Source organism: Phymastichus coffea, unplaced genomic scaffold, assembly GCF_024137745.1.
Source record: "Phymastichus coffea isolate CEN01 unplaced genomic scaffold, Cenicafe_Pcof_1.1 PCOF00083, whole genome shotgun sequence".
Classification (NCBI taxonomy): Eukaryota; Metazoa; Arthropoda; class Insecta; order Hymenoptera; family Eulophidae; genus Phymastichus; species Phymastichus coffea.
In genome coordinates, this window is record NW_026706894.1 from 1,104,569 (window position 1) to 1,127,166 (window position 22,598).

The following is a 22,598-nucleotide window of genomic DNA, read 5'->3' on the forward strand; positions in this document are numbered from 1 at the left end:
TCACTTGTAAAATTTATTCCTATAAAATTATACAAATAGTCATCTGAAAAAAATAGATACAAATAATTATATAGAACATCATTATTTCATCCGTATACACAAAAATATAATTTGATCGAGATATATAATAGGAATACAGCAATCTAGTAGGTAAAAATTAATTGCATCATCGCATATCTAGATCAACATTAATTGCCTTTTTTTCCTTTCAATGCATCAACAAATTTTTTTTATAGCTATGAATGTATATATATATAAAATCTCTTTCCATTGTGTGTATTGTAAATTAAATAACGGCATTAACCGCATTTACATGAGATCTCTCGCATAATTTCAAAAAATACATGTGGCCTCATTAAAAAAAATGAGGCTAAGGCATTGTTCGGCGGTTTTGAACCATAAACTAGACAAGTAATTTGCATTGATTTTTCATTCAGCTATCTCCGGAGGAACCCAGCCTCCAAATGCACGCTGCAGCTCCTCGGCCACAGCTAATGTATTGCGGTCTTGATAGAGTCCACCAACAACCTAGAAAAAACAAAGAATGCAAACAATAATTTACCGCTTCTGATTCACTTCGTACACTTACATCAAATATTAGTCAACATTTCAGTTTTATTCGATTGAATCTTTAATTTGTTTTGTTTTTTAACCGTTATTATTGCTCGACTAATGTGCTATATAAACATTACCTGTATTCCAATAGGAAGCCCTTGTTTATTCAATCCAAGTGGGCAGGCAGTAGCTGGTAAACCTAGCACATTAATGATGCCCGTATAGGAAAAATTAAAAGGTTTCACGAATGACTCATAATGCATGGGCGCAGCTGTGGGGTGCGTTGGATACAAAAAGACTCCGTCGTCGCCCAACATATCCTGGGGAAAAATATGAAAAATACAAAATAATTATTTGCAATTGTACAAGCTAGGCTACAAGCTAGTTAGGTGCAGCTTCTAAAAGCTATAAAACCAAGTCATCGAAATATCTCTATATTCTAACCTTGAACTCTTGCTGCAGCTCTTTACACTCCTCTTTCAACTTATTAGCTGTTTCGCTGCCATATTGAACATTGAACGTTTCAAACGATGAAGTTACTAGAGCTGACAGAGTATGGTCAGAACAAAATGTTATAAATTTTAACCACTCCAGCAATACATTCACGCGACCTTTTCTATTAGCCATTTCATAAGCAAAATCTTTTCCCGGTTCAGTTGCCATACATGCAAACCATAGAGCTAGACTTTTCTTAAAATTACGAATATTGACTTTCTTTGCCTTGACATTGTGGGCTTTTTTAAAGAACTGTACTACACGTCTCATACTTTCTTTTATCTCGTGATCAACAGTTGATACCAATAGTTGTCCGCCGTCATCTTCCATATAGTATATCTAAAATAACATTTGCTTACTTTTAGAACGTAACGTTAAAAAAAATGAAGAACTATAAATATTAATAAAATATTTTTATAAGTCTGAGAATTGACTTATAAAAAATAAGAAATCATAATTCATATAAGTAACAAATAGAATCATATAGACCTTGAGCTTGGAGACGTCTACTTTAATTTGCAAATTCAGCATATCAGCATTTTTATGAGCCATTACTTGCAGCATGGGTGCCAAATCTTGAGCGAATCTACACATAGGTCCAAGAGCTAAAAGCTGTTCTTGATCTTCGGTTTCAGCACTCGGATATTGTCCATCATTCGATACAATCCCTAACATGCAATTTAACATTATATTATCAAGATCATGTGAATGTATAAGTCGCTTGTATTAATTTTAATTTTATCATTATTGTTTCATTCGAAGATAGACTGCATTTCTTGTGAAATTATTCACATAATATTAAAAATACATTTTTCCCTCCTCCACACATCTTTCACGAAAAGTACAATCTTATAAACCAAACAGAATAGGTGTTGTAATATCACTATACCTACGATATTTTCAACATGTGTAATTTTTTTGAATATAATTGGTGACTAAATTGAACCGTATTACTACAAAATGCATAAAACAATCTTTTATCTAAAATTACATCTAAACAAGAATCTCATAACTGGTATAATTTTTAATTTTTAATCTACATCGATTCGGTTAATATTTTTTAACGATAAGAACTTTTGAATTCATATATTCATAAGATAACAAAAGATAAGAGTTTTCAAATTCATATAAAATATGTATAATTTTATGATGCCTACGGATTGTGATTATTTATAGACACTCTTCCATAGGTCCAGAAAGGCCATTTTAATGTATAAGTATTGAGTTACGGTAAGTTCTCGGCTACTTCGTGTCTACTCGCTTGCGACCCGCTAACACAATCCGATAAATCGATTAAAGAGAAAATTAAATTGTCCTCCAAACAACGTATTTAAGTTAGATAAAGTTTAAAAATTCACAAGTATAGTTAGGTCACTACTTCGAATTTTGACATTGTAGATACATATTCTGCATTTCATACATATTCTGTAAATTTATTGGTTAAGCGTTAAATTTAGCTGCCTAAATTGATTATAATAATGTTATAATGCTAATTGATAACAGAATTATTTATAAAGTAGAGACTTAATCCGGTTTTCATATGTTTTCAAATCATATATTTTTGATAATTTCGTAACACGATTCTTAGTTATTCAAGAGAAATTATGATTTTCGTATTATATTAAATAAATAAAAAACGCAATCACAGATAAAATTTATGATATCAATAGATGTTTAAACATCTTTTAAAAGTATATTTAAAAATAAGTTATTGTCAAGATCTTCCTTTGAAAGTAACTTCCGTTTCAATAAAAATATTTCTGATATACCTTTAGAGGGTTTGTGTCCGAATATCCCATTGAAAAATGATGGCATTCGAATTGATCCACCTATATCTGAACCTATGCCACACGGCGAGCCAGCTGCCGCAAGTAGACAACCTTCACCACCAGAAGAACCACCTACAATGTGCCTGTAAACACATTTATTTCGATTGAATTTTCAAAACGTAATTATCTCGCAAATCAAATGACAACAGCTCAAATTTTTTTACTTGGTCAGTTTTTTATATTTCTTATGATCCACGTAAGAATACTAAAAAGTCAAATTTCCCAACTGTTGTAATGAATTGACAATTGAATGTATAATAGCTGATAACAAAAACATGAATCACCTAGTATTGTAAGGATTTCTAGAAGTTCCATAAATACGATTTGTACTTTCCCACCACATCGCAAGCTCGGATACGTTCGTCGTTGCGATCGGTATACCTCCAGCTAATCTCATAAGTTTCACTCCTTCTGAATCCTTATCAGCACGATAATTTTTACGGGCTACTAAACCAGCTGTTTGCTTCATACCCTCAACGGCAATACAATCCTGTAATAAAAAATTCAATTATTATTATCTTAACATTTTTTCTTTCTCATTTCGAAATAGTAGTTTCTCCAATCTGGAAAAATTATTACTAAGTTCTTGAAGTATTTATTAATACTATTTAATATTTAAGTTTTTTTTTTAAGTTTTGTAATATACTTTAAATTATACATAACATCGATTGTTTAAAAAACGAGATTTTGTAACCATAATATGCCAAATCCTGCAATTGAAATCGTTATATCGCGAATAAACCTGACTTGAAACAAGTATTTAATAAAAACATTTGATTTAATTTCATGTTCTTCAATTTTATTTAGATACGGAGTGATTAACTCTTTAAAACATTTATGTTAGCCAATAAACTGTACCTTTGTCGTGAAAGGAACGCCGAAAAAAGGTTTATCCTTTGCAAGAACATCGGCCGAAGGTCCGTTGAGTACCTTGAGCAGCTCGTCACATTTCTTAGCCTCTTTGAGTGCTTCCTCGAAGCGTGTTTCGCAGACGCAATTGAGAATCGGTTGAATCTCATTGATCCTTGTGATGTAAGATTTGACTACCTCCTCCGACGATAACTACAAATGCATACAAATTATGTAGACTCTTGACGCACACGTGTTAACTATTCCGACAAATATCGTGAGCAAAAATCATTTTTAAATGCTTCCGTATGCCACGATGGAAAAAGTGACTACTGAGTTTATACTTAATTTTTTTCTTTAATATGATATAAGAAACTGTTGTGCGTTTTAAATTTATAAAGCGTGAAAAATAAATAACGCGTTCATTCGTAGACGATTTTGAAATAAATTTTTAAAAGTCGTGAAAACGTGTCGTGATATCAAATATAAAGAATTACGCGTGAAGCCACGCAAGTTATTTCTAAGAGTTATTCTTATATTTTGTAAGCTCATATGATATTGAGATATTTCTAATTCATGGACATATTTTTACAAATGTTATTTCAGTGAAACTCTTGAATTTATTTTATTTATAAACCGAATCTTTATCGTGAACTTCAATTTCTTGTATATTACTTCTCGGTAAAAAAGCTAATATAATAAAATTTTCACTGTTTACTATGAAATGTTAAGCTCTTACTACAAGAGTCATGCAATCCACGATTAATTGTAAATTTGACCTACTTTCCACAAACACTTTTGATTGAACGAATTTAATCATCAACGACCATTCAACGCTGTAAACGCTGTATATTATAAAATGTATTAGGTTAATGCATTGAAAAATCGTCAAAAGTCTATCAAATTGAATAATTAATTCACATTCAAATAGGATCATCGACGAGTATCGTGCACCGAAAATTGAACCACACACATAAAACCAATCTCCGTAATCTTACCTGACGATTGCGAATCTTTAGCGCAAGTGCCGATGCACTGTGCATAAGGGTCAAATCCGTGATGCACGGTTGACATTCTGCAGGGCCACTGATATAGGCAACGAGCAGAAAGAAACCTCTGGCGATCAGTTCAACAAGTCTGTGAACTAGATTTATCACTCTCACGATATTCTTCATCTTGCGTTCTTCGATTGACCTCTGTCTTCCTCGTTTAAATGCATTTATCTGTGGACAAGATTTACATACACTTGTGATGGAATCATAAAATACGCGATAAAAAAAAATTAAGACAAAAACTTGTGTCAATTTTTGTGAGACGCGCTCCATCAATTGCCAAGTGACACGTCACTTTCGCTTTTAAACTTTATTGACAGTAGTTATTGTGAGCACTCATAGCGCCGTTGAGTGACAATTTTGCTCGAAGAATTGCACATATGCACACTCATAAAAAGATACGTTGCATTAGGTAATCATGTTATCTTCAAACTCCGCCGGCCGCGAGGGAATGATGTAACACCCTCGGACTGTAATAAACGTAGTAATGCGCGTTCAGTGGGGCTGTCTACGATCGCGTGTGTCGCACGCACGCTTTGCAACAAAAGAGTCGATTTTCAATAACCTTTAGAAAATGTGTATTTATAGCTAGAAGCGATATCGTAATATCCACGCGCGCGGTTTTCAGGACAGAGTGCAATCTTCTAGAGGCACGTAAGCCGAGCACCGGCCGCAGTTCATCACTAATCAATTCAATAAGTGTTTGCTAAATGCTTCTTCCCGATCAATGCCCACTACAAACATTATTATTCCTCCGTGTCTCTCGTCTGCTTTGCAATTTATACGAGGCATTCGCTTCTACCGTTACTTTACCTCTGCTTAATTGGATTAAGCGATATTTTTACATCATCATTTTTTTTTAAATATCTTCAATTGTACGCAAGCTTTTTCTTTATACGACTTGTCGTCGTGATGATTTCGTTTATAATGTTGTATTTGCAAGGAAAAACATGAAATTCATATTTGACGTTAAAACCATTTAAAGTGAAAAGCCATTAATATCACGATTTTCGTGAGATCTTTAATATCTTAAATCAGACCAATGTTGTTCCAACAGATTCAATTCTATGAGTGTCTACTAAGGAAGTGTAATTATTTCTTTCAGCTCTACTTACCAAAAAATTACCTATATTAACTAAAGGTGAGTCTAACAAAATATCAGTCACAGCGCCACTAAACGCATAAAATTTTTATCGCAACGCTTCAAAATCCACTTAGTCAGCCTATAAATCGCCAAAAAGAATGCGCAAATATGCAAAAAAGGGAGGTAGAAAAAAAACGAAAACTCGTGAACCCAGAGCGACGCGAAATATTACATTGTTCCATGTCGACCTCGTGCAAACGTCTATGTTCATTAAACGACACAGTAGTTCATTCACTCTCACTGAATGCGAAAAGAAGCACTTCGCAACTGCACAAGCAACGTGTGCCGAACGAGAATGTCTGTTTATTTTTTTTCCTTTGCACGGCTCGTTCGGAATTCCAGCGTAAATATTAGCATCCTCCCACATAACAAAATGTGGAGACATGCTAATTTTATTCCGTGGGAACGGTAATTAACTTCGCGTGAGAACTCCATCGACAACATATCCATCACGATACGCATCTCTAATTCGTGCACTTAATTATTTTTCACAGCGAGATCGTTCAAACGAGCTTGTTATTTTTTCTTTTTAGAAAATGGTGACAGACTGAGATTTAATATCTGCGAACGATTTATTCACGTTCAGTAGTTTGAATACGTCATCGGGCAGAGCAGCGTACATGCTTATGCTTCAATTTCACGCTAAGCTCTGTTTCACGCGACATCTGTATATACCGATATAAATTTTATTTCATGTCATTATTATACATTTGCACGAAAATATTTCTGATGGAAGATCAATGCAAAGAAAAGTATGCCCTCTATCTAATCACTCGTAACGTGTCCTAAAATCCGACGTTAATATGGCTAAAATGCCATGCAAAACTGCATCGATAAAAAACGCTCACGTAATAATTGTTACTTAAGGCCCATCACTGCCCGCACGTCACCCTAATGCGGCTTGTTGATCCTTGAAACTGAATCGAAGCACGCGAATCGAAAAAAGCAAACAAAGAGAGCTGCACACACTACAAAGCAGAACTTTATTTCTCGTGTAATACCTGTTGCAAAGAAAATTCCGGACTACGCGCTACACGTTGTGTTTCAATATTAAATCCTTGACCGTCGCGTACGCGACACGCCGGTCGACTGAAACTAAAAGCTCCTCCGACAATATAGCTTAGCAAGAGAGAGAGCAGAGAGAGAGAGAGAGAGAGACAGAGAGAGAGAGAGAGAGAGAGAGAGAGAGAGAACAGTTAAAGAATCTATAGCTATATATGTCTTCTCTCTAGAACGCGCGCGCGCACCAGCACGACACGCCTGTATGGCCGCGGTAGTCGAGAAAAAAATCGCGCCAATTGACCATGCAGAGATACGCGTGTTAAAACCACGCATGAAGAGACAAAGAATACCAACATCGAGCGGATTTTCTTTTCGCTGGCCGTGAAGGAATTTTTTTGCCGGTGTCATCTTTCGTTGCGTATCGATCATTGATAAAATTTAATACTCTTCTAGCTGCATCAATGATGCGGAATTAACGTCTTTTTCCTGTCAATGAACCTTTCGTGCCGACAGTTATACGTAATATGAGCAAAGACTGCGAGCTCGACAATTTTTTTTTCTCTCGCGATAAGTGCTTAGTACGAGAAGGATACGTTCGACGGAGAGTAATTTTGCGTCCAACTACACGTTTCATACGAACTCCAGTTCTATTTTGTGCGCTGCCTTTTTCGCGCGGGTGTGGAACATGCGAGGCGAGTTTTATTTTTAAAGCGTTCAACCGTCCGCCGCTTGTCAATTACAAATTGTGTTCTATATAAATTATTACATTCTGAGTTTATAAACTGATTTCCTGCTACGAGACGAACAGTTTTTCAGGATTTTCAATTACCTAATAGAAACAAGTTTGATGACGCCATTGCAAAAATAAAAAGAAAACATTAAGCTTATGCGCAAGCCTCGGAGTCGGAGGCTTACGGAAAAAGCGAGAAAAACTTATACGTACTGCAATCAATCATGTTTCCTCGACACAAAGTTGTATTACAATACACGTCGAACAAAACTTTCCTGAAAACTTGAGAGTTTGAAGCTCGCTTCATAATAAAGGAGATAAAAATCATTTCGAATTCCAAGCACACATCACGGTAGTAGACGATGCGCACCGATGCGCACGCGCCTATATCCCACGCGCGTAACGTCAACCGTACCCACACGCGCGCGTGATCTTACGTGCGTGTGACAGCACTGGCACTTTTAATAATACAAAGTTTCTCTCTCGCGCGCGCGGGGCAGCATAAGTCGCGAGAATGCCCCTACGCGCGAGTTCGTCAAGATCAAGTCACGTGCGTGCAACGATTTCAACTGGAAAATGGAGCTTCATTGACGTTGTTCGCCGAATTTCTCACTCGTGACTCGCACATCCTCCAGCCAAGGGCATACACAACGTGAGTACACACGGCACAGCGCCTGCTACTTTCCTTATAGGTTAGGCGAGCTGATTATCTTTCTTCGGTCTCGCCGCTGACGACGCTTACGAAAAATGTGTCCTCGTTCCCTAATTCATAGCTACAGTACCGTTAGTCGCGGACGATGTTGATAAGTCTCATTCACATCGTGTGAAATACGCTTTGCCTACTCGCCGCGTCGATGACATTTGGCCGTGATAATTGAAGAAATGACGAGGAAAAGGCAAAGCGACGATTGCGTGCGTAATTATTTTACACGTGAACTATTGTGCACGGTAACACGTAACGTGAAAATTGATGTATAAATATACTGTGCACAATAGTTAGGTGGAAATCGTCGGCTTGCCGAGGAAAAGACTTGATCGTCAACTCACCAGTCTATAGTAGCTGGGGCAGCCGCAAGGGTTCCGGCTGTCAACGATTCGCTTCTTCGTGATCGTCCTGGCGGTGAATGTACAGCTCCTCTCTTCTCGCTGGTTGGCCAACTGCACACCAAACTTTTCGCAGATTCAGCGCAACCGTGGCAGAAAGATGCCTCTCGTTCCTTCACCAATCGCGACTGCACGAGATTAGATTACAGCGTCTGATAGCGGCTGTCGTCGCAGCGAAAATTTTCAATTCCATCCGGCGTGCGAGCACGGAGACTCGGAGAGTATCGATTGGGCTTTACGATCGGATTGTAAAAGGCGCTCGCGAGAGACAGAGAGAAAACTGATTCGCCGGCGCACGCTCGCCAATTTTCGCTAGCAGCTCATCGCTCCTTCGACGCGGGCGCTAAACCAGTTTTCAAACTCGACAGTGTCGTCGGCACTCGGCTCCTTTCCTTTTCGCCCTCTGCTTCTCATCTGTGCACGCATGTGGCCCGTTTATCTTGTAACGGAGATGTACGAGCGGGCGAATAAGAAAGATTTCACTTTTGCCGCGGATGGTCACGTGGAGCTCGCCGGTAAGTGCTGCCACCTCGCGCGTCGTGCCGCGAGCGGCGAGATTGAAAAAGGACGAACGATCATTGCCGTTGTTATCGTTGTTGGGCGAAATTCGGGTCTTTTGGACGCCTATTAGCTTCGTCGCGAAACTCTTTTTCGAGAAATCGAAAAAAAAAAACATTCGATTTTGGTTGTTACTATCTCGAGGCGCGTTAAGAGCGATGGAATTTTATCTGCAATTATTTAAGAAATTATTCGTGAACCGACAAGGTGGACTGGAAAACAAGATAATCAATTCAAATTCTGTAGACAAAGTAATTTTAGTTTATTTGAAAGTTAAAGTAAAGTTGCACGCTAGGCATGCATCAATATTTAGTTTGTAATGTAATCTCTGCGAGCCTGTTCGCATAAATAGCATATTGTCATCTGTAACCTTTGTGCGGTGGCGAATAATACCTTTATCGGATTGCCAAATGATTACCAGAAGACGAATCTGCAAAGCAACAATATTGTATCCTCACGGGAAGGAGTTCAGTCCAGTAAATAAGTATCGTTGCAAAGTAGCACAGCCGAGAGATAAACAAACAAAAAGGCAAAAAAGAAAGAAAAAACAGGTCCGCGCGGCGAGCATCGAGAAAAGCAGAGAAATTCGATTTCACGCTCGAACGAAACAATACACTTATCGGCCAAGGGAGGAGCATAAAGAAGTAAGCTTTTGCACTCGCGGGACAAGGATTTATTCGCAGCTCATACGTTTGCCAAGTCGCGGCTCTCTCTGGCACGGCGATCAAAAGAACAAGTAATTGAAGCGAATGTGTTTTTTGTTTTTTTTTTCCGCCTGCCTTTGATGAAGGACATGGAAGCCGGCCAGGCCGCTCGTCAAAGTGATGCTGCTGGCGGCGGTGGTGCCGACGAGTTGGACGAGAAAATGAGAAAGATCGAGATGAAGCCACCGGCGACTCCTGCCGTCGGACTGCTCGTCAAGAACGCTGCCATCCTGCCCAGCGGCATCGCCCGAGTCAAGCAGCTTCGTCAAAGTTCGCAGCCCCCGGTGACTTCGTCGGCCTCTGGCTCAGCCACTGGTGAGTTCTCCTAGGGAGAAAATCACTTTGCCCTACCTGCAGATATTGTTCAATTTCCGATTCGTACGCTGCTCTTTTTCTCGCTCTTTTTGTTTGTTGTTGGCTGAAGTGAACGCTTTCGATTGTAGCCTCGGGGTAAACTGGCTTTCCGTTGAGAAACGAGAGTTCCTTGCATTGCCTATGGATATACGCGCGCGCGCGCGCGCGTGTGTGTGTGTGTGTGTGTTTGCACGTAGTCGGATAATTCTTTGACTTGCGAAAACATCGTGATATCAGCTGCTATCTTTTTTGTTCCCATCGAATCCTTTTACAAAGTTCCAGTCGAGCTTTCTCGTTCAACTCGAATGTCGTTTTGTCGTGCTTTGAAAATTCGTTCAATTTTTCCAACACTCGGGAAATCATCGATTTGTAGACATCAATATGGTTGTTTAAATGAGATCGAGTGAAACAAATTTTACGCTCGTTTCAAAGTCAATAGCAATTTCGTTACGGTTCAAGCAAACGAAACTCGAATTATTAGCTAATGCACTTTTCAACTGAATGGTATGCATTGAAAATTATACTTGAGCGCATAAATCAGTTCGAGTTCATAAATCATTCCCTCCGTATATTTATCGCGATTTAGTCTATCCAATTTAACGGAATATTCTGGGGGTAATTAAAATTCGAACTATTGATAAAGTTCGATTTCAAATGTGCAATTAAATTCTAATGAAAATGATGAATTTTAGCGTTTCAAAATGTTTGCGGACTTAGCAATTTCGGAGTATAAATAGCTTATAAGACCCATCATCTCAAGTTTACGACACTTGGAAAGGGGTGAGCCTCAAAGAAGGAGCTTCTAAGAGTTCCGCCGATTCGCAAAGTTCCTGTAAGACGTCTTTATGACTTATTCTTTAAGCGCATTTGAAGACGAGGTCAAACTGATCAATTGCCAGTCGCCATTTTGCCGGCGCTAATGGACTGCTAAAGTGTGGAATTACATTGGGTGCACCGCCAATGGACAAGACAGGCGTGTAAAATATTTGCTTATTACTTAGTTGAGACCCGTCGGTGGCCAATCAATAACGGTCTACATTTGAGACCTAAAAAGCCTCTTTGCATCAATTCAATATCTTATTCAGCATCTTCTTCTGCGGAAAAATTTATACGAGTATACAATACAAAATGGAGAAATAGAAACGAAATTTCACTCTAGGTGTACTATCGCGTTTATTTGGATGAATGCTTCTTTCGAAAAAGGCGCAAAGAAAATAGAGGATGTCCCAGCTACTGTACAACCAGTCAATATTGCCAATTATGCAAAGCGATTTTTCATATTAGCTAGTCTCGATTTTGAGAGCTTTCAGCCTTGCAATAACTAGTTTTGGTGAGAATTTCTTTTCCAGACAAGATTAATGTAAATCAAGCGAATTATTCGTTTCACATTACTATAATGTATTAGCAACGCCTAGTCAGAAGAGCATGTGAAAGAAAGCGCGTTTCAATACAGTCCATTGGCTGTCAAAGGTGGCCGTTGAAAGACGCCTCTTTCACGTTTGTCGATTCTTCGGAGTGCACTGGCTGTAGCAAAGTGACCAAAGCGAAGCGCGTTCTTTTGAAATAACCTATGTGCAGCGTTATCGATACAAAATCGCTTCAACTTCCCGAAAAATAGGAGAAAACTTTTGGTCAAGTCGCGCCTGATCGACCAAATCAACGAGTATATTCGCCTTTCCTTTGAAAATGATTCGGCATTCGATCCAACGGAAGCATATTTTGCATGACGATGTCCTTAACGGCTGGCCGCGGTGGGACTAAAAACGTTGCAGGCGATTTAATTCGAAGCTCACCCGAGAGGAAAAAATTGCAATCGTTGCGTTTCGAAGTGGCCGTACTTCACACGACTTCTAGCGTAACAATCCGTGGCAATTGGTCAGTTAAACGACAAGAGCGTGAATAATGGCGGCAAGCAGGAGATTTAATAGTACATCAGAAACTTTTAAGTCTTCACTCTCCGTCGCGCAAGTAGCACCGAATAATCGTGCACTGTATACATAAACGTGAGCCGTCGTATTACATTTCAAAAAATAATGGGTCCTAGCCTTGCGTGCGGGCAGTGAAACTTTACGCGATAACTCGATGATTAATCGACTTTCCTCAAACCCGATCCAACTCTATTGCCTGCGCGCCAACAATACGATCGAGTCGCCCTTTTTACTATCTGCTAATGACCCTGTAGCACTTTTCCCATGATTTTCTCCACGGAGCACGTTCCTTTATTTGCTAATTTGCTAATTTTCATAAACTAAGCTGCACCTCTCGCGACGACGTACGTGGCCAGCTTAAGGTTTCAAACGTACTCGGCAGCGCCATTCCTACACTTTGTAAGCCTTTAATCTTGTTCAAAGTTGTTGTTATTCACTTTGTGGCTATGCGCGCAAAAGCCAAGTTAGAATGTAATAACAAAAAGGCGCGATACTGCGAGCAAAATAATAGGAAAGATTCACGTGATTGTCATGAGCTAAGTTTGCGGCTCGACTAAAAGTTGGCGAATGGACTTATCGATAATATATACGTCCGGCGGAAGAATGAGAGAGAGAGAGAGAGTGCACTTACCTAGACGGAAAAGTCTGACGAAAGGGGTTAGGCGCGCAAGCTGAGCTGAACACGCGATCGATGACCAGTAGAGAGAGAGAGAGAGAGAGAGAGAGAGAGAGCGCAGCAGCAGTGGCTCAGTCACCGTCAATGCGTCGCCACTGGTGGTGCTGTTGCTATCATCGCGATGAGTCGCCATCAGCAGGTCAGTATGTTATACACTTGTCCATGAGTGTTCGTATAGCGTACTATATATGCACACACTACCTTGATCAATTGCCAATTAGCACTTATCTGCCTAGTCTCTCTTGTTTTCTCCTCGACATCAACGCATCGGAGATCAAACGTTAATCTACATGCCCATAATACTCCAAATACTAATCATTCGAGGACCTGCAATTTAAATGACCTCATTGGATGCTACGAAATCAGCCTGCCTTGATTACTGATTATGTGTGATATTTATAGGTTACGCCAGTTGTCTTTCTGCACCTTTTTCCATGTGCGTTGATATTGTTCTTAATAAAATATAATGAAATAAACACTGATTGATAAACTATATTCTCAAACCTTTTAAATAAATAAACAATAAATAACTTATAACAACTAAATTCATCTGTTATTATTATTACTTTTATCGCTTATGCATTATATGTTCGTATTTAGAAAAAAATTTTTTGTACTCATAGTGAGAATTAAGGATTGTTCATAATAAAATTCAAGATTGTTAAAATTCAAAATTATTTTCAGGTATAAATTGTTTGCTATATTTTATTTATATTTTATTCAATACCATATATATTAACACACGACACTCATAGAGATAGATGAGGTACCTGTTTTCAAGTTTGCGTGATAAAAGAGTGAATATTTGCAATCTTTTTACTTAAATCAATCGTTATTTGAATTTAATCTTTTAGATTTTTGTAATTAACAAATTATTATTTAATCCTTTAAATCTTGAATTACCTTCTTAAAAGATCAAAAACTTTGACTGCAACTATGAATCATTATTTTTACGTGATCATTTCTCAAACAATTGAAATAAATTTAATGGATATTATTCTGTGATAAATGGTCTTTTTGCAAGTACCTTTCGAAATTATACTTTTAAATGTGTGCATTCATATGACGGTTATTCAATATAAATGTCACCTGGTCAAATTTAATTTTCATACATTAAATGAGGTTAGTTCCTAGCTTAAATCTTACGATTCGGCAAAATGATTCATTTTGGAAAATACCCCAGATTTCGCAACCAGTACTCGGAGTAGTACTGTTTTGCAATTGGTTTGGCGTTCGCTATTTTTCGTTGCTCGAGGAACGGAAAAAGTTTTATGATTGGTTTCGTTTTTCGGTGCGAAATGTGACGCCTTTATTCACAAACTGCATAAGTAGTTGCATCAAATTTTGAAATGCTCCATTTTCGTCGTAACACTCAACTTTCTCAGTTTTTCGCGCGTTTTCAATAATAATTCTAGATTAGTAGATAAGTAGATTACTAGCTTCTATGTGAACTAGCGTCTAAATATATTCTTCAAACCAACAGAAAAACCAAATGCCATTCTATTCGAAGAAGCAATAAATCGTTTAGCAGCACCAAAACTAGATAGCAAAGTATCCACTCGGTGTCGTAGAGTCCGCACTCGTCTCTAGTAAAAGACGCTATGAATCGCGTAACGTTGAATTTCACGGTGCACATCCCACGGGTCATGGCAATAAAATTCCGCGAACAGCAGCCATTAGCCACTCGCCGCAGCGAGGTCGAAAGAGCGAGAGGCTAATCCAGATTAAAAATTAACGAGCACGCGTCGCCGCTGGCAACGCCTCATTCAAGTGCCAGTCATTAGCGTGGCAAAAAAAGAAAAACCGAGCGGCGACAAAAGGTAGCGACAGGCCTTAGCAAGCTCGTCCGATCGATCTGTCCGTGGCACGCGATCATTAGTCCAATTTTCCATCGAGCCGATATCTCGCTGATGCGCCGTGTTCGCTTGCAGGTAATCCGCGCAACAAGACGGCACTGGCGCCTGGCCACAGTCTCATGGATTGGATCCGACTGGGCTCGTCAGGCGTCGACCTGAGTGGCGTGGGCGGTCGGCCGATCACGGTCACACCCGCCGAGCTGGCCCGACACAACAGCCAGGACGACGCTTGGATCGCTATAAGAGGCAAGTGTCCGCTCCGTGCACCTGTGCACCTATCCCTTCCCTCCCCTCCGGCAAACTTTCGGCCTTTTGTCTTCGCTTCCCCATCAACCCACGTAGCGTATCTGCTGGTGCCGCCGCCGCTGCAACTGTTGCGAAGGCCATTGTATCGGCGCCAATTCAATTCTGAATACACGAGTCGCGCGCACAAACTCCCTCTAGCACGCCGCACGTAGTGGGCTGTCGCCGGGCCGAGCCTCGTTTCGTGGCCAGTTATTTCTCGTTGTGCAGCTTCTTGTCCCAGCATACGTGCCGCGTGTGTTGGCAAGCTCGATAACTTGTCGGAATTATCGTATAGATCGACCGCACGCAAAAACGCAGCTTTCATTTGTTGCGTTGTACGAGTCCTTCGAGGCGTCTTCGGCTTTCCGTCGCCAGAGAGCAGTGTGGTTCGAAACGCGGCCTACTCTCTTATGCGGTTTGACATAACAAGCAAACTTCAGAGAGAGAGGGAGAGGGGGCGGGCCAAGTCAAACTTTGACCTAGCGAAGAACTTTAAGTCCTCGCACGCTTTGCCGCTATTGAAAAGTTAACGCTTTCAGCGAGCTCGACCGCGAAACTTCCCACCCAGTGACAATCCAAACAGTCGCATCGATAATCATTGCAAAAATACACCTTTTGCAGGAGTAGTTTTTAACGTGTCGCGTTACATGAGATTTCATCCCGGCGGTGTACCCGAGCTGATGAAGGCCGTTGGAAAGGACGCCACAAAGCTGTTCGATGACGTGAGTTGGATTCGTGCTTCGCTTATTTTTCCGATGATGATCAATGATTTCGTCGACTATTTTTAGGTGCACGCGTGGGTGAACTATCAGAGCATCCTGCAGAAATGCGTGGTCGGGAGATTGGAGCATTCCGCGAGCGCAGACCTCGCGTTCGAGAGCCACAACGACAAGTCCAGTGAGTATTTTTCGAGGGACGATCGAACGGGACGTCTCCAGAAAGGTGCCACGCATTATTACAAGCACACTATTGCAGAAAAAAGCGTGAAAGCCGTCCCGGATCCGGCCCCTAGCTCCAGTAGCACTTTGAGAATGGACTGGCGTCAGACGACGTCGTCCTTGTCGTTCTTCTACTCGCTGGCATCGTCGTCGTGCGGCGAGTGTCAAGTGCGAAAGCTAAGCGACTCGGAGCACTCGGTGAGGATCTGCCTCGACGAGGAAAAGCTCGCGGTGACGCGTCGCCTCAGCCTTGCCGGGGACCTCGAGTGGCCGCCCAATTGCAAACGCGACGCCGAAACTTCCGAGGTAAACGAACCTAGATCGCCTCTTCTGCTGCGTTTGTCTGTTCGCGCGCGAGAGCAAGAGCTGTCTGTTGATTGCCACTTGGGCCGCGCGGGAGAAAAAGGAGTGTATTTTATCGTTCGCTCTTTTCTCTCCCGCGAACGAGGGTTTTCGAGGCGATAAACGGAGTGGCCGCGAGGAGGAGTTTTCATTTGCGATTGAGGCTTTTGTTCCGATTTAATTTTTGGTCGAGCACGCTCTTGCGTTCCTTTGTTTTGGCAGAAAGTAGTTGTCTTTGTAAAGGCATGCCAGAATCAAGTAAAAAGCGATGCTCGTTCATTTCTATAAGAAAGTTCGCCGACGAACGGCAACTTGTACGTATTCAACTCCGAAGCACTCCAGAACGAGGCAGTGAACCAGAGCTTGTTAGATTGTTCAATTAAAACATAGAATTTCCGTATATTTACGAGTGTACAATGATGCATCACTTTGTTACCTTTCTGCAAGATCGAGATATCCTTCAAAAAGAAAGAGCGAGGAATCTGGAAAACGTACGGTACTTTCGAGGAGTCGAGTGAAAAGCTCGGACCGACTGCCGCCGCTGAGAGAACCTACAGCGAATACGAGGTGCTGGAAAACACTCCGCTCTGCAAAGTAGTTCATCTTTTAGTTTTGCGTGCGCGGAATTTCATTCAGCTTGTTCCGCCCGGCAGATACTTAGACGCCAAGATGAACGTGAATGGTGAGCATTAAACTTGTTGCGGCTTTTGTTCCGCGTTTTCACAATAAAAACATTCTATCCGTCGCGCGATGGACAGGCGATTAAATTGTTCTAGTTTTAATGACGTTGATGGAACTATTCGATGGTTAATGGACTGCTAATAATTTCCAATAGCGTGGCGATAAATAGAACGCATCGTTGCCAATAATTGAATATGCGTGCTCGAGAGCGGCTTTAATCGAAATTTTAATTAAAACACTGTACGACGCAGGCGCCGTGTATATTTTACTCAGCGCGAAATGTCACGTCAAGCGCCTAAACGTAATAGACATCAGATCGATACGGCATTTCAGAAACGATCAGCGTGAAAACGGGCGTGCTGCTAATTGAATCTAAACACAGAGCGCGCATAATTACAGCCCCGGTAGTGGATACAGCTAATACAACCGCACGCGTCGCTTTGATTGGGCCACTCTGACGAGTTGACGTTCCCTGCGCGAATAAACGAGAAATTCAATCGCCTCGCGCGGTCGACGCTCTGCTCGGCCAGCTGCCGAAAGACAGGGCTCTCGTTATCTGGCTGGTCTCTTTGCGACGCAGGCACGGAAGTTTCGCGGCCCTACACCCCGGTGCCGAGTTGTCTACATCCCGGCGATCGACCGGCCGGCTGCACCGACGACGACGAGTCCTCTTGCCTTTATCTGATGGTCAAACTTTACGAGGACGGTGCTTTGACACCGCGACTCGTCCAATTGACCGCCGGACAAACCCTGCTGCTGAGCAATACTTTGGGGGAGTTCAAGATCGAGGCGTACGATAGGTATCCGCTTGTCAATATGCTCGCTGCTGGTAGCGGGCTGACTGTCATGCTGCCAATTATCAAGCGAGCACTGTGCAGGCGCAATTCGTGAGTTACCTCATCGTTACGCTGAGTTACTTTCCCCTTGAAATGCGCTTCCCACGAGGTGCGATTTAAGTCGATAAAGGACGTGAGATTTTATCGAAGAGCGGCAACTAATCGAGCCTTGGAAAGTGCATTCGATTGAATTTGTCGCGGAAGGCACGCCTCGATTATTAGAAGCCTCGTATCTCGAGCGAAGCAAGACCCGCTGCGCTGCGTGGTACGCATATCGAGGGAAGCATCGATAACGCGGCAATCGGCAGCCTGCCGCCTCCAGCGCGGGCAAACACCATTAATATTCCGCTCGGGCCGCGCGTCCATTTGCGTATTCGCAGGCCGCAGATGAAGCTGGTCAACTTCAACCGCAGCGAGCGTCAGATCTTCTACGGCAAGCAGCTGGACCGAGCTGCCGGGGAACGCAGGTGAGTTGGCGACTCTCGCGGTCTCTCGTTTTTCGCCGCCGAGCAATTCCCGAGAGCGACCGAGATTGAGGAAGCGCTAAGCTGATTTGCTGCCGCCCCATTTATTCGACTTGCTCGCTTGCCGCTTTCACCTCAGCCCGCGCCAGAGCGTATTATGCGGGCTGCGAGCTCGCTCCTCTTTGCTCGGCCGCGGTGCCGCTCGAATGTCGGCAATCGCGCAATCGTTTTGGCATATTTCTTCGGATTTAAAAAGCTCTCTCGCGAATATATTCCATTCTACTGTAGCTCTTCGGCTCTCGATTCGATCTTCCAGTCGCCTTGTCGATTGTAGACTTTCGCGCGCTCTCCAGAGTACAGCGAGAGCATGTTTTCGTTTGTCCAATCTCAGCTGGATCGCAGCCTTTCTTTTTCCTCGCCGGCAGAACGTAATTACGAGCCCGGATAAAATCATACCTTTGATCGCGCCGTTCTTTATCTCACGCGCGCGATACAATTCCCTTCTCGTGCATGTCCTTTGTTCGCAAAATGTTCTCTGGTAGGACAGTGTCACCATCTTTTTCATTTTATCGCGCACGAATATTCCACGTTAGTCGTTACGTACCTCTTCGAATCGCAGGAACTTTATAATAGTCACATTCCGTTATGAAAACCCGGGAATCACATGTCAGGCATTTCGATAAAAGAGAGAAAGAGAGAGAGAGAGAGAGTGAGATTACTCGTGAAAAAAATTTGAAATTTCAATCACAAACAAAGCGGATTTGTCACTGAATGATAGAAAATTACAGGGATATCGGCGCAGTGCTCGCGCGCGAAGGCATTACGTATTCGACTGGTCGAAAGAGTAGCATATTGAAATTCTCACCTTGATCCGTCGGGCATCGTGCATTAAAATGCAAAGCCAGCCGGCGCTGGATATATACAGGTCGATGAGACTCGATAAAACTGCGTCGACGGCGCTAGCGAAAAATCTAATTTATCCAACGTACGACACGCAAAAGTCGCGATGATGCGACAAGTGTATATACTTTTGCAGGTTAAGCCTGACACACGTGCTGTCGGAGGCAAGCTGCAGCGAGGCAACGGTAGCAAGGTGTGGCAAAGTGTCGACCGAGCTGCTGAAGGAGCTGATAGGCGAGCACTCGTCGAGAGCCTGCGTTTTCACTTGCGGACCAGCGGCTTTCATGACTGCTGCTCGAGAGTAAGTTTCGTTCTCTTCTGGTCGCTTTGTTGACGCTCGCGCGGCAAACTCATTGTACGCCGACGCAGGGACTCTTCCTTTCCTTCGTTCGCGTCGTTACCGGAGATGCCTCCTTGAGAAGCCGAACAAAAATCTTTCGCGCTTTGTCAGAAAACCGCCTTCGCGGTGGATGCTTTTTTTTTCATCCATCGGTTTGCGCACGTGTCGCGGCGGATTCAATTATCTCAGCCGACACAGTGACATCCGCTCGATTACTCCCGCAATCGAAGATTTCATTAGATGTCTTTTGAATTTTACTTCGGGTATATTGCAATTTGACAAAGTTGAATCGTGATTTTTTTTCGACGAAAGTTACTTTGGAAAGACGTCGCAAGCTCCTCGTAGCATCAACTCGCCACGTGTATAAACAAGCGCATACGAAAAGCTAAATCGCTTCCAGCGTATTTTATTTTCGCGTTGAATCTCGCCGCGAAAAAGAGGCTGTTTACAAATCGAAACAATAAAACTTTTTAACAAAACGTCGTTTTGACCGCGAGCGTCGGGAATAACAGCGCAGCGCAATATTCTTGAAAAGCGACGGTCTAGCAGCAATTAAAACGAAGCGGCAGATAATCCGAAAGCGCTTGGCTCGCGTGTTCCGGCGACTGATCGGAGCTTTACGACATTTTTTGCCGACTTAGACGTGGTGGTGAATATTTTCGGAGTCGTCACATCGTTTGAAAGCGTCTAATTACTCTTGCAGTTGCCTACGAGAATTAGGATGGATGCCATCTCAGATCCACGAGTTCGACGACTGATGGACTAGCAAACTCTACTTAGCCTCGTTAAACCTTCTTCGGATAAGTGGACCAATGATGAATGAGGTTCAGCACACACACACACACACACACACACAATGTCTACCACTGGCTTTCGTTTTTTTTTTCGAGTTGTCGTTGTTCGCTGAACGAACTGTCGGGTACGCTGGACGGCCTACATATACTTCTTCCGAGATATATAGCACTCATGATGATTTTCTTGTAAATATAAACTAATATGTGAAATATGTATATTTATAGGATGGTGGATAATTGCGTGTATATCGCTTTTCATCTGAAAGTAATATGCGAAAGTACTTTGTTCTTGATTTTTTTTTCTAATAAATAATGATCCTATACGGATTGCAAATGAAAGTTCCGACAAAAAAAGTTTCCCCAATCATGCGCGAATAACGAGCACTCTAAGCCGAAATTTCAAGCGTGAAAATCAACTTCCGGATTTTTTTTAATTTGCTGACCACTCTTTCCGAATACTCGAACTGACTTCGTTCCAGGAATTTCCGCTTCAATACATTTTTTTATCGAGTATTTGAATCATGCTTTAAGCTTCTTCTTAATACCGAAGTTATGCATTAATTACATTAAAATCGAAGGAAAAGTTGCATACACTTACTTTATTATTAAACTTCCATGTAACCTCTTCCCGTATTACAATGCCCGTAGCTTAGCTTAAGTTTCCTTTCAACAAAAAAAAATAATAAAGAAGCTCGCGATGAAAGTTAAATTAAAGCCGTAATTAGTCTAACACGCTGTAAATGTAAATCACGCTGCATTAAGATGAAACAAGCGCGATGTAAAAAAGCAATGAAAAAACTTAACGACAGCCAATCCATCCGAGACATGATGAATTGTGTATCGCAATGAATGGAGGCGCAAAAGAAGAGCAGAAGAAGAATGTTGAGATGGAGCTTGCAGCTGCGCAGTCGTTGCCACCGGCTTGCGTTGAATAATGCATTAATAACCGTGAGTAGCACACATGCACGCACACAGAGATCTCGCGCGATTACTTTTAACAAGGTGTCGTTTCGCTAAGGACACACACCTGCCGCCGCACGCTAAGCTTCTCTACAAATGAGGGCGAAGCTTAATTTCACCGAACAATAAAGAACTCCCGACTCGAGCGAGTGTTATTCTGTTTTTTTTTTGTTTTTTCCTTCGCTCGAGGCACTCGAAACTCTTTGTTCGTGCCGGTGTCAGACTGTGGTGCTCGTTCCACTCTCTTTTTTCTTTACTTGGTCCTTGCTCACTCTGTTATGGCTTCCGACCGCGACCATCGGACTTATGGCTGCTCTATCCGTTTGTTCAGTACTTGTATATGCGGGTGGTTAGAACGGCCAAGATGATTTTGCCTTAGCATATACTGTCTATTATCTTGACGATTGTACTTTGTAAATAATTAGATATAAACATTCGCTTGACGGACTTTCACTGTTTGCTTGGATCAATGTTGATGGTGCTATTCGTGCCAATTAAGACAATATAAATGATAATTTAGGTTCGAAACGAAAAATCTCTCGGATTGTTAGGTTGTTGGGTTTGTGTAAAGTAAAATAATATTGACTATTGTTTTGCAAAGAGCGCTTCGAAATTCTACCAGCAATGCGAGATTATTGTGATTAACGCTGCAATAACAATGTCTGTGTACTGATACTTTCACCTCGAAGAATAAGAAAGAAAAGAATCCCACACTTGCTTTGAATTAAAGGCATCCAACTCGACGTTTCCGAGCGCCGAATCCCAAACGAATTGATGGGAACGGCAAAATAACCGGGTCGATCGAAAATCAATACTCGAAATCCATTCCATAAATCTCATTCTACGACAAATCTTCAATTTAATGTCAACACCGTTGAACCAAATGTTCGAATGTATATGGTCGACACACGTTTGAATAGAGAATGGTAATGCAAGCGGGCTAAACCAACGAGAAAGCTCGGTAAACGCGCCAAGCTAAACGCGCCTTTGAGTAACTTTGTTGTACTTTGTATTTAGTTAATAATTACCGGGAGTAAATTGACTCGAGTGACAAGTAAATTTCTAATTTATATGTGGCTTAATCGCGTGTTAATTTTTTTCACCAAGCTTCATTCCCCGAAGTCGTTATAGTTTCAATACGTTCTACAAATGGTAGAGAGGTAAAACTACTCATTTATTTGTTCTTGCAATGCTCGTTACGTTGATAATAGATTTTCACTTT

General features: G+C 41.6%; 2 protein-coding genes across 6 annotated transcripts; one reads left to right on the forward strand and one right to left on the reverse strand.

Annotated features, from left to right (window-relative positions):
* Positions 1-54: 54 nt before the first annotated feature.
* LOC131668721 (fatty-acid amide hydrolase 2) lies at positions 55-9,166 on the reverse strand. 3 transcript variants are annotated; one of them, XM_058943112.1, is made up of 9 exons: positions 6,926-6,996; positions 4,727-4,951; positions 3,738-3,941; positions 3,164-3,369; positions 2,820-2,962; positions 1,540-1,718; positions 1,000-1,389; positions 693-875; positions 55-528 (listed from the first exon to the last, which is right to left on the reverse strand). In XM_058943112.1, the coding sequence occupies exons 2-9, from the start codon at positions 4,901-4,903 to the stop codon at positions 430-432; spliced, it is 1,581 nt and encodes a 526-aa protein (XP_058799095.1). In that variant the 5' UTR covers positions 4,904-4,951; positions 6,926-6,996; the 3' UTR covers positions 55-429. The 3 variants fall into 3 exon arrangements, with proteins under 3 accessions (XP_058799095.1, XP_058799096.1, XP_058799094.1); XM_058943113.1 differs by lacking the exon at positions 6,926-6,996 and adding an exon at positions 6,773-6,794 and having other exon boundaries at positions 58-528; XM_058943111.1 differs by lacking the exon at positions 6,926-6,996 and adding an exon at positions 8,704-9,166 and having other exon boundaries at positions 59-528.
* LOC131668720 (cytochrome b5 reductase 4) lies at positions 7,864-20,849 on the forward strand. 3 transcript variants are annotated; one of them, XM_058943108.1, is made up of 11 exons: positions 7,874-8,308; positions 10,109-10,337; positions 14,912-15,082; positions 15,743-15,843; positions 15,910-16,018; positions 16,097-16,365; positions 16,849-17,083; positions 17,663-17,969; positions 18,299-18,385; positions 19,419-19,583; positions 20,326-20,849. In XM_058943108.1, exons 2-11 carry the CDS (start codon positions 10,112-10,114, stop codon positions 20,378-20,380), a joined length of 1,725 nt encoding a protein of 574 aa, XP_058799091.1. In that variant the 5' UTR covers positions 7,874-8,308; positions 10,109-10,111; the 3' UTR covers positions 20,381-20,849. The 3 variants fall into 3 exon arrangements, with proteins under 3 accessions (XP_058799093.1, XP_058799090.1, XP_058799091.1); XM_058943110.1 differs by having other exon boundaries at positions 7,864-8,308; positions 15,910-16,365; positions 17,663-17,882; XM_058943107.1 differs by having other exon boundaries at positions 7,867-8,308; positions 15,910-16,365.
* Positions 20,850-22,598: the final 1,749 nt, after the last annotated feature.

Excerpts from the sequence above, each read along its gene's own strand:
- LOC131668720 (XM_058943107.1), top strand. The coding sequence starts at position 10,112 with ATGGAAGCCGGCCAGGCCGCTCGTCAAAGTGATGCTGCTGGCGGCGGT. Across the intron at positions 10,338-14,911 it reads GGCCTCTGGCTCAGCCACTG|GTAATCCGCGCAACAAGACG; the intron begins GTGAGTTCTCCT and ends GTTCGCTTGCAG. Across the intron at positions 18,386-19,418 it reads CGAGCTGCCGGGGAACGCAG|GTTAAGCCTGACACACGTGC; the intron begins GTGAGTTGGCGA and ends ATACTTTTGCAG.
- LOC131668721 (XM_058943112.1), bottom strand. The coding sequence starts at position 4,903 with ATGAAGAATATCGTGAGAGTGATAAATCTAGTTCACAGACTTGTTGAA. Across the intron at positions 2,963-3,163 it reads AGAAATCCTTACAATACTAG|GCACATTGTAGGTGGTTCTT; the intron begins GTGATTCATGTT and ends ATGTGTTTACAG. Across the intron at positions 1,390-1,539 it reads TAGACGTCTCCAAGCTCAAG|ATATACTATATGGAAGATGA; the intron begins GTCTATATGATT and ends ATGTTATTTTAG.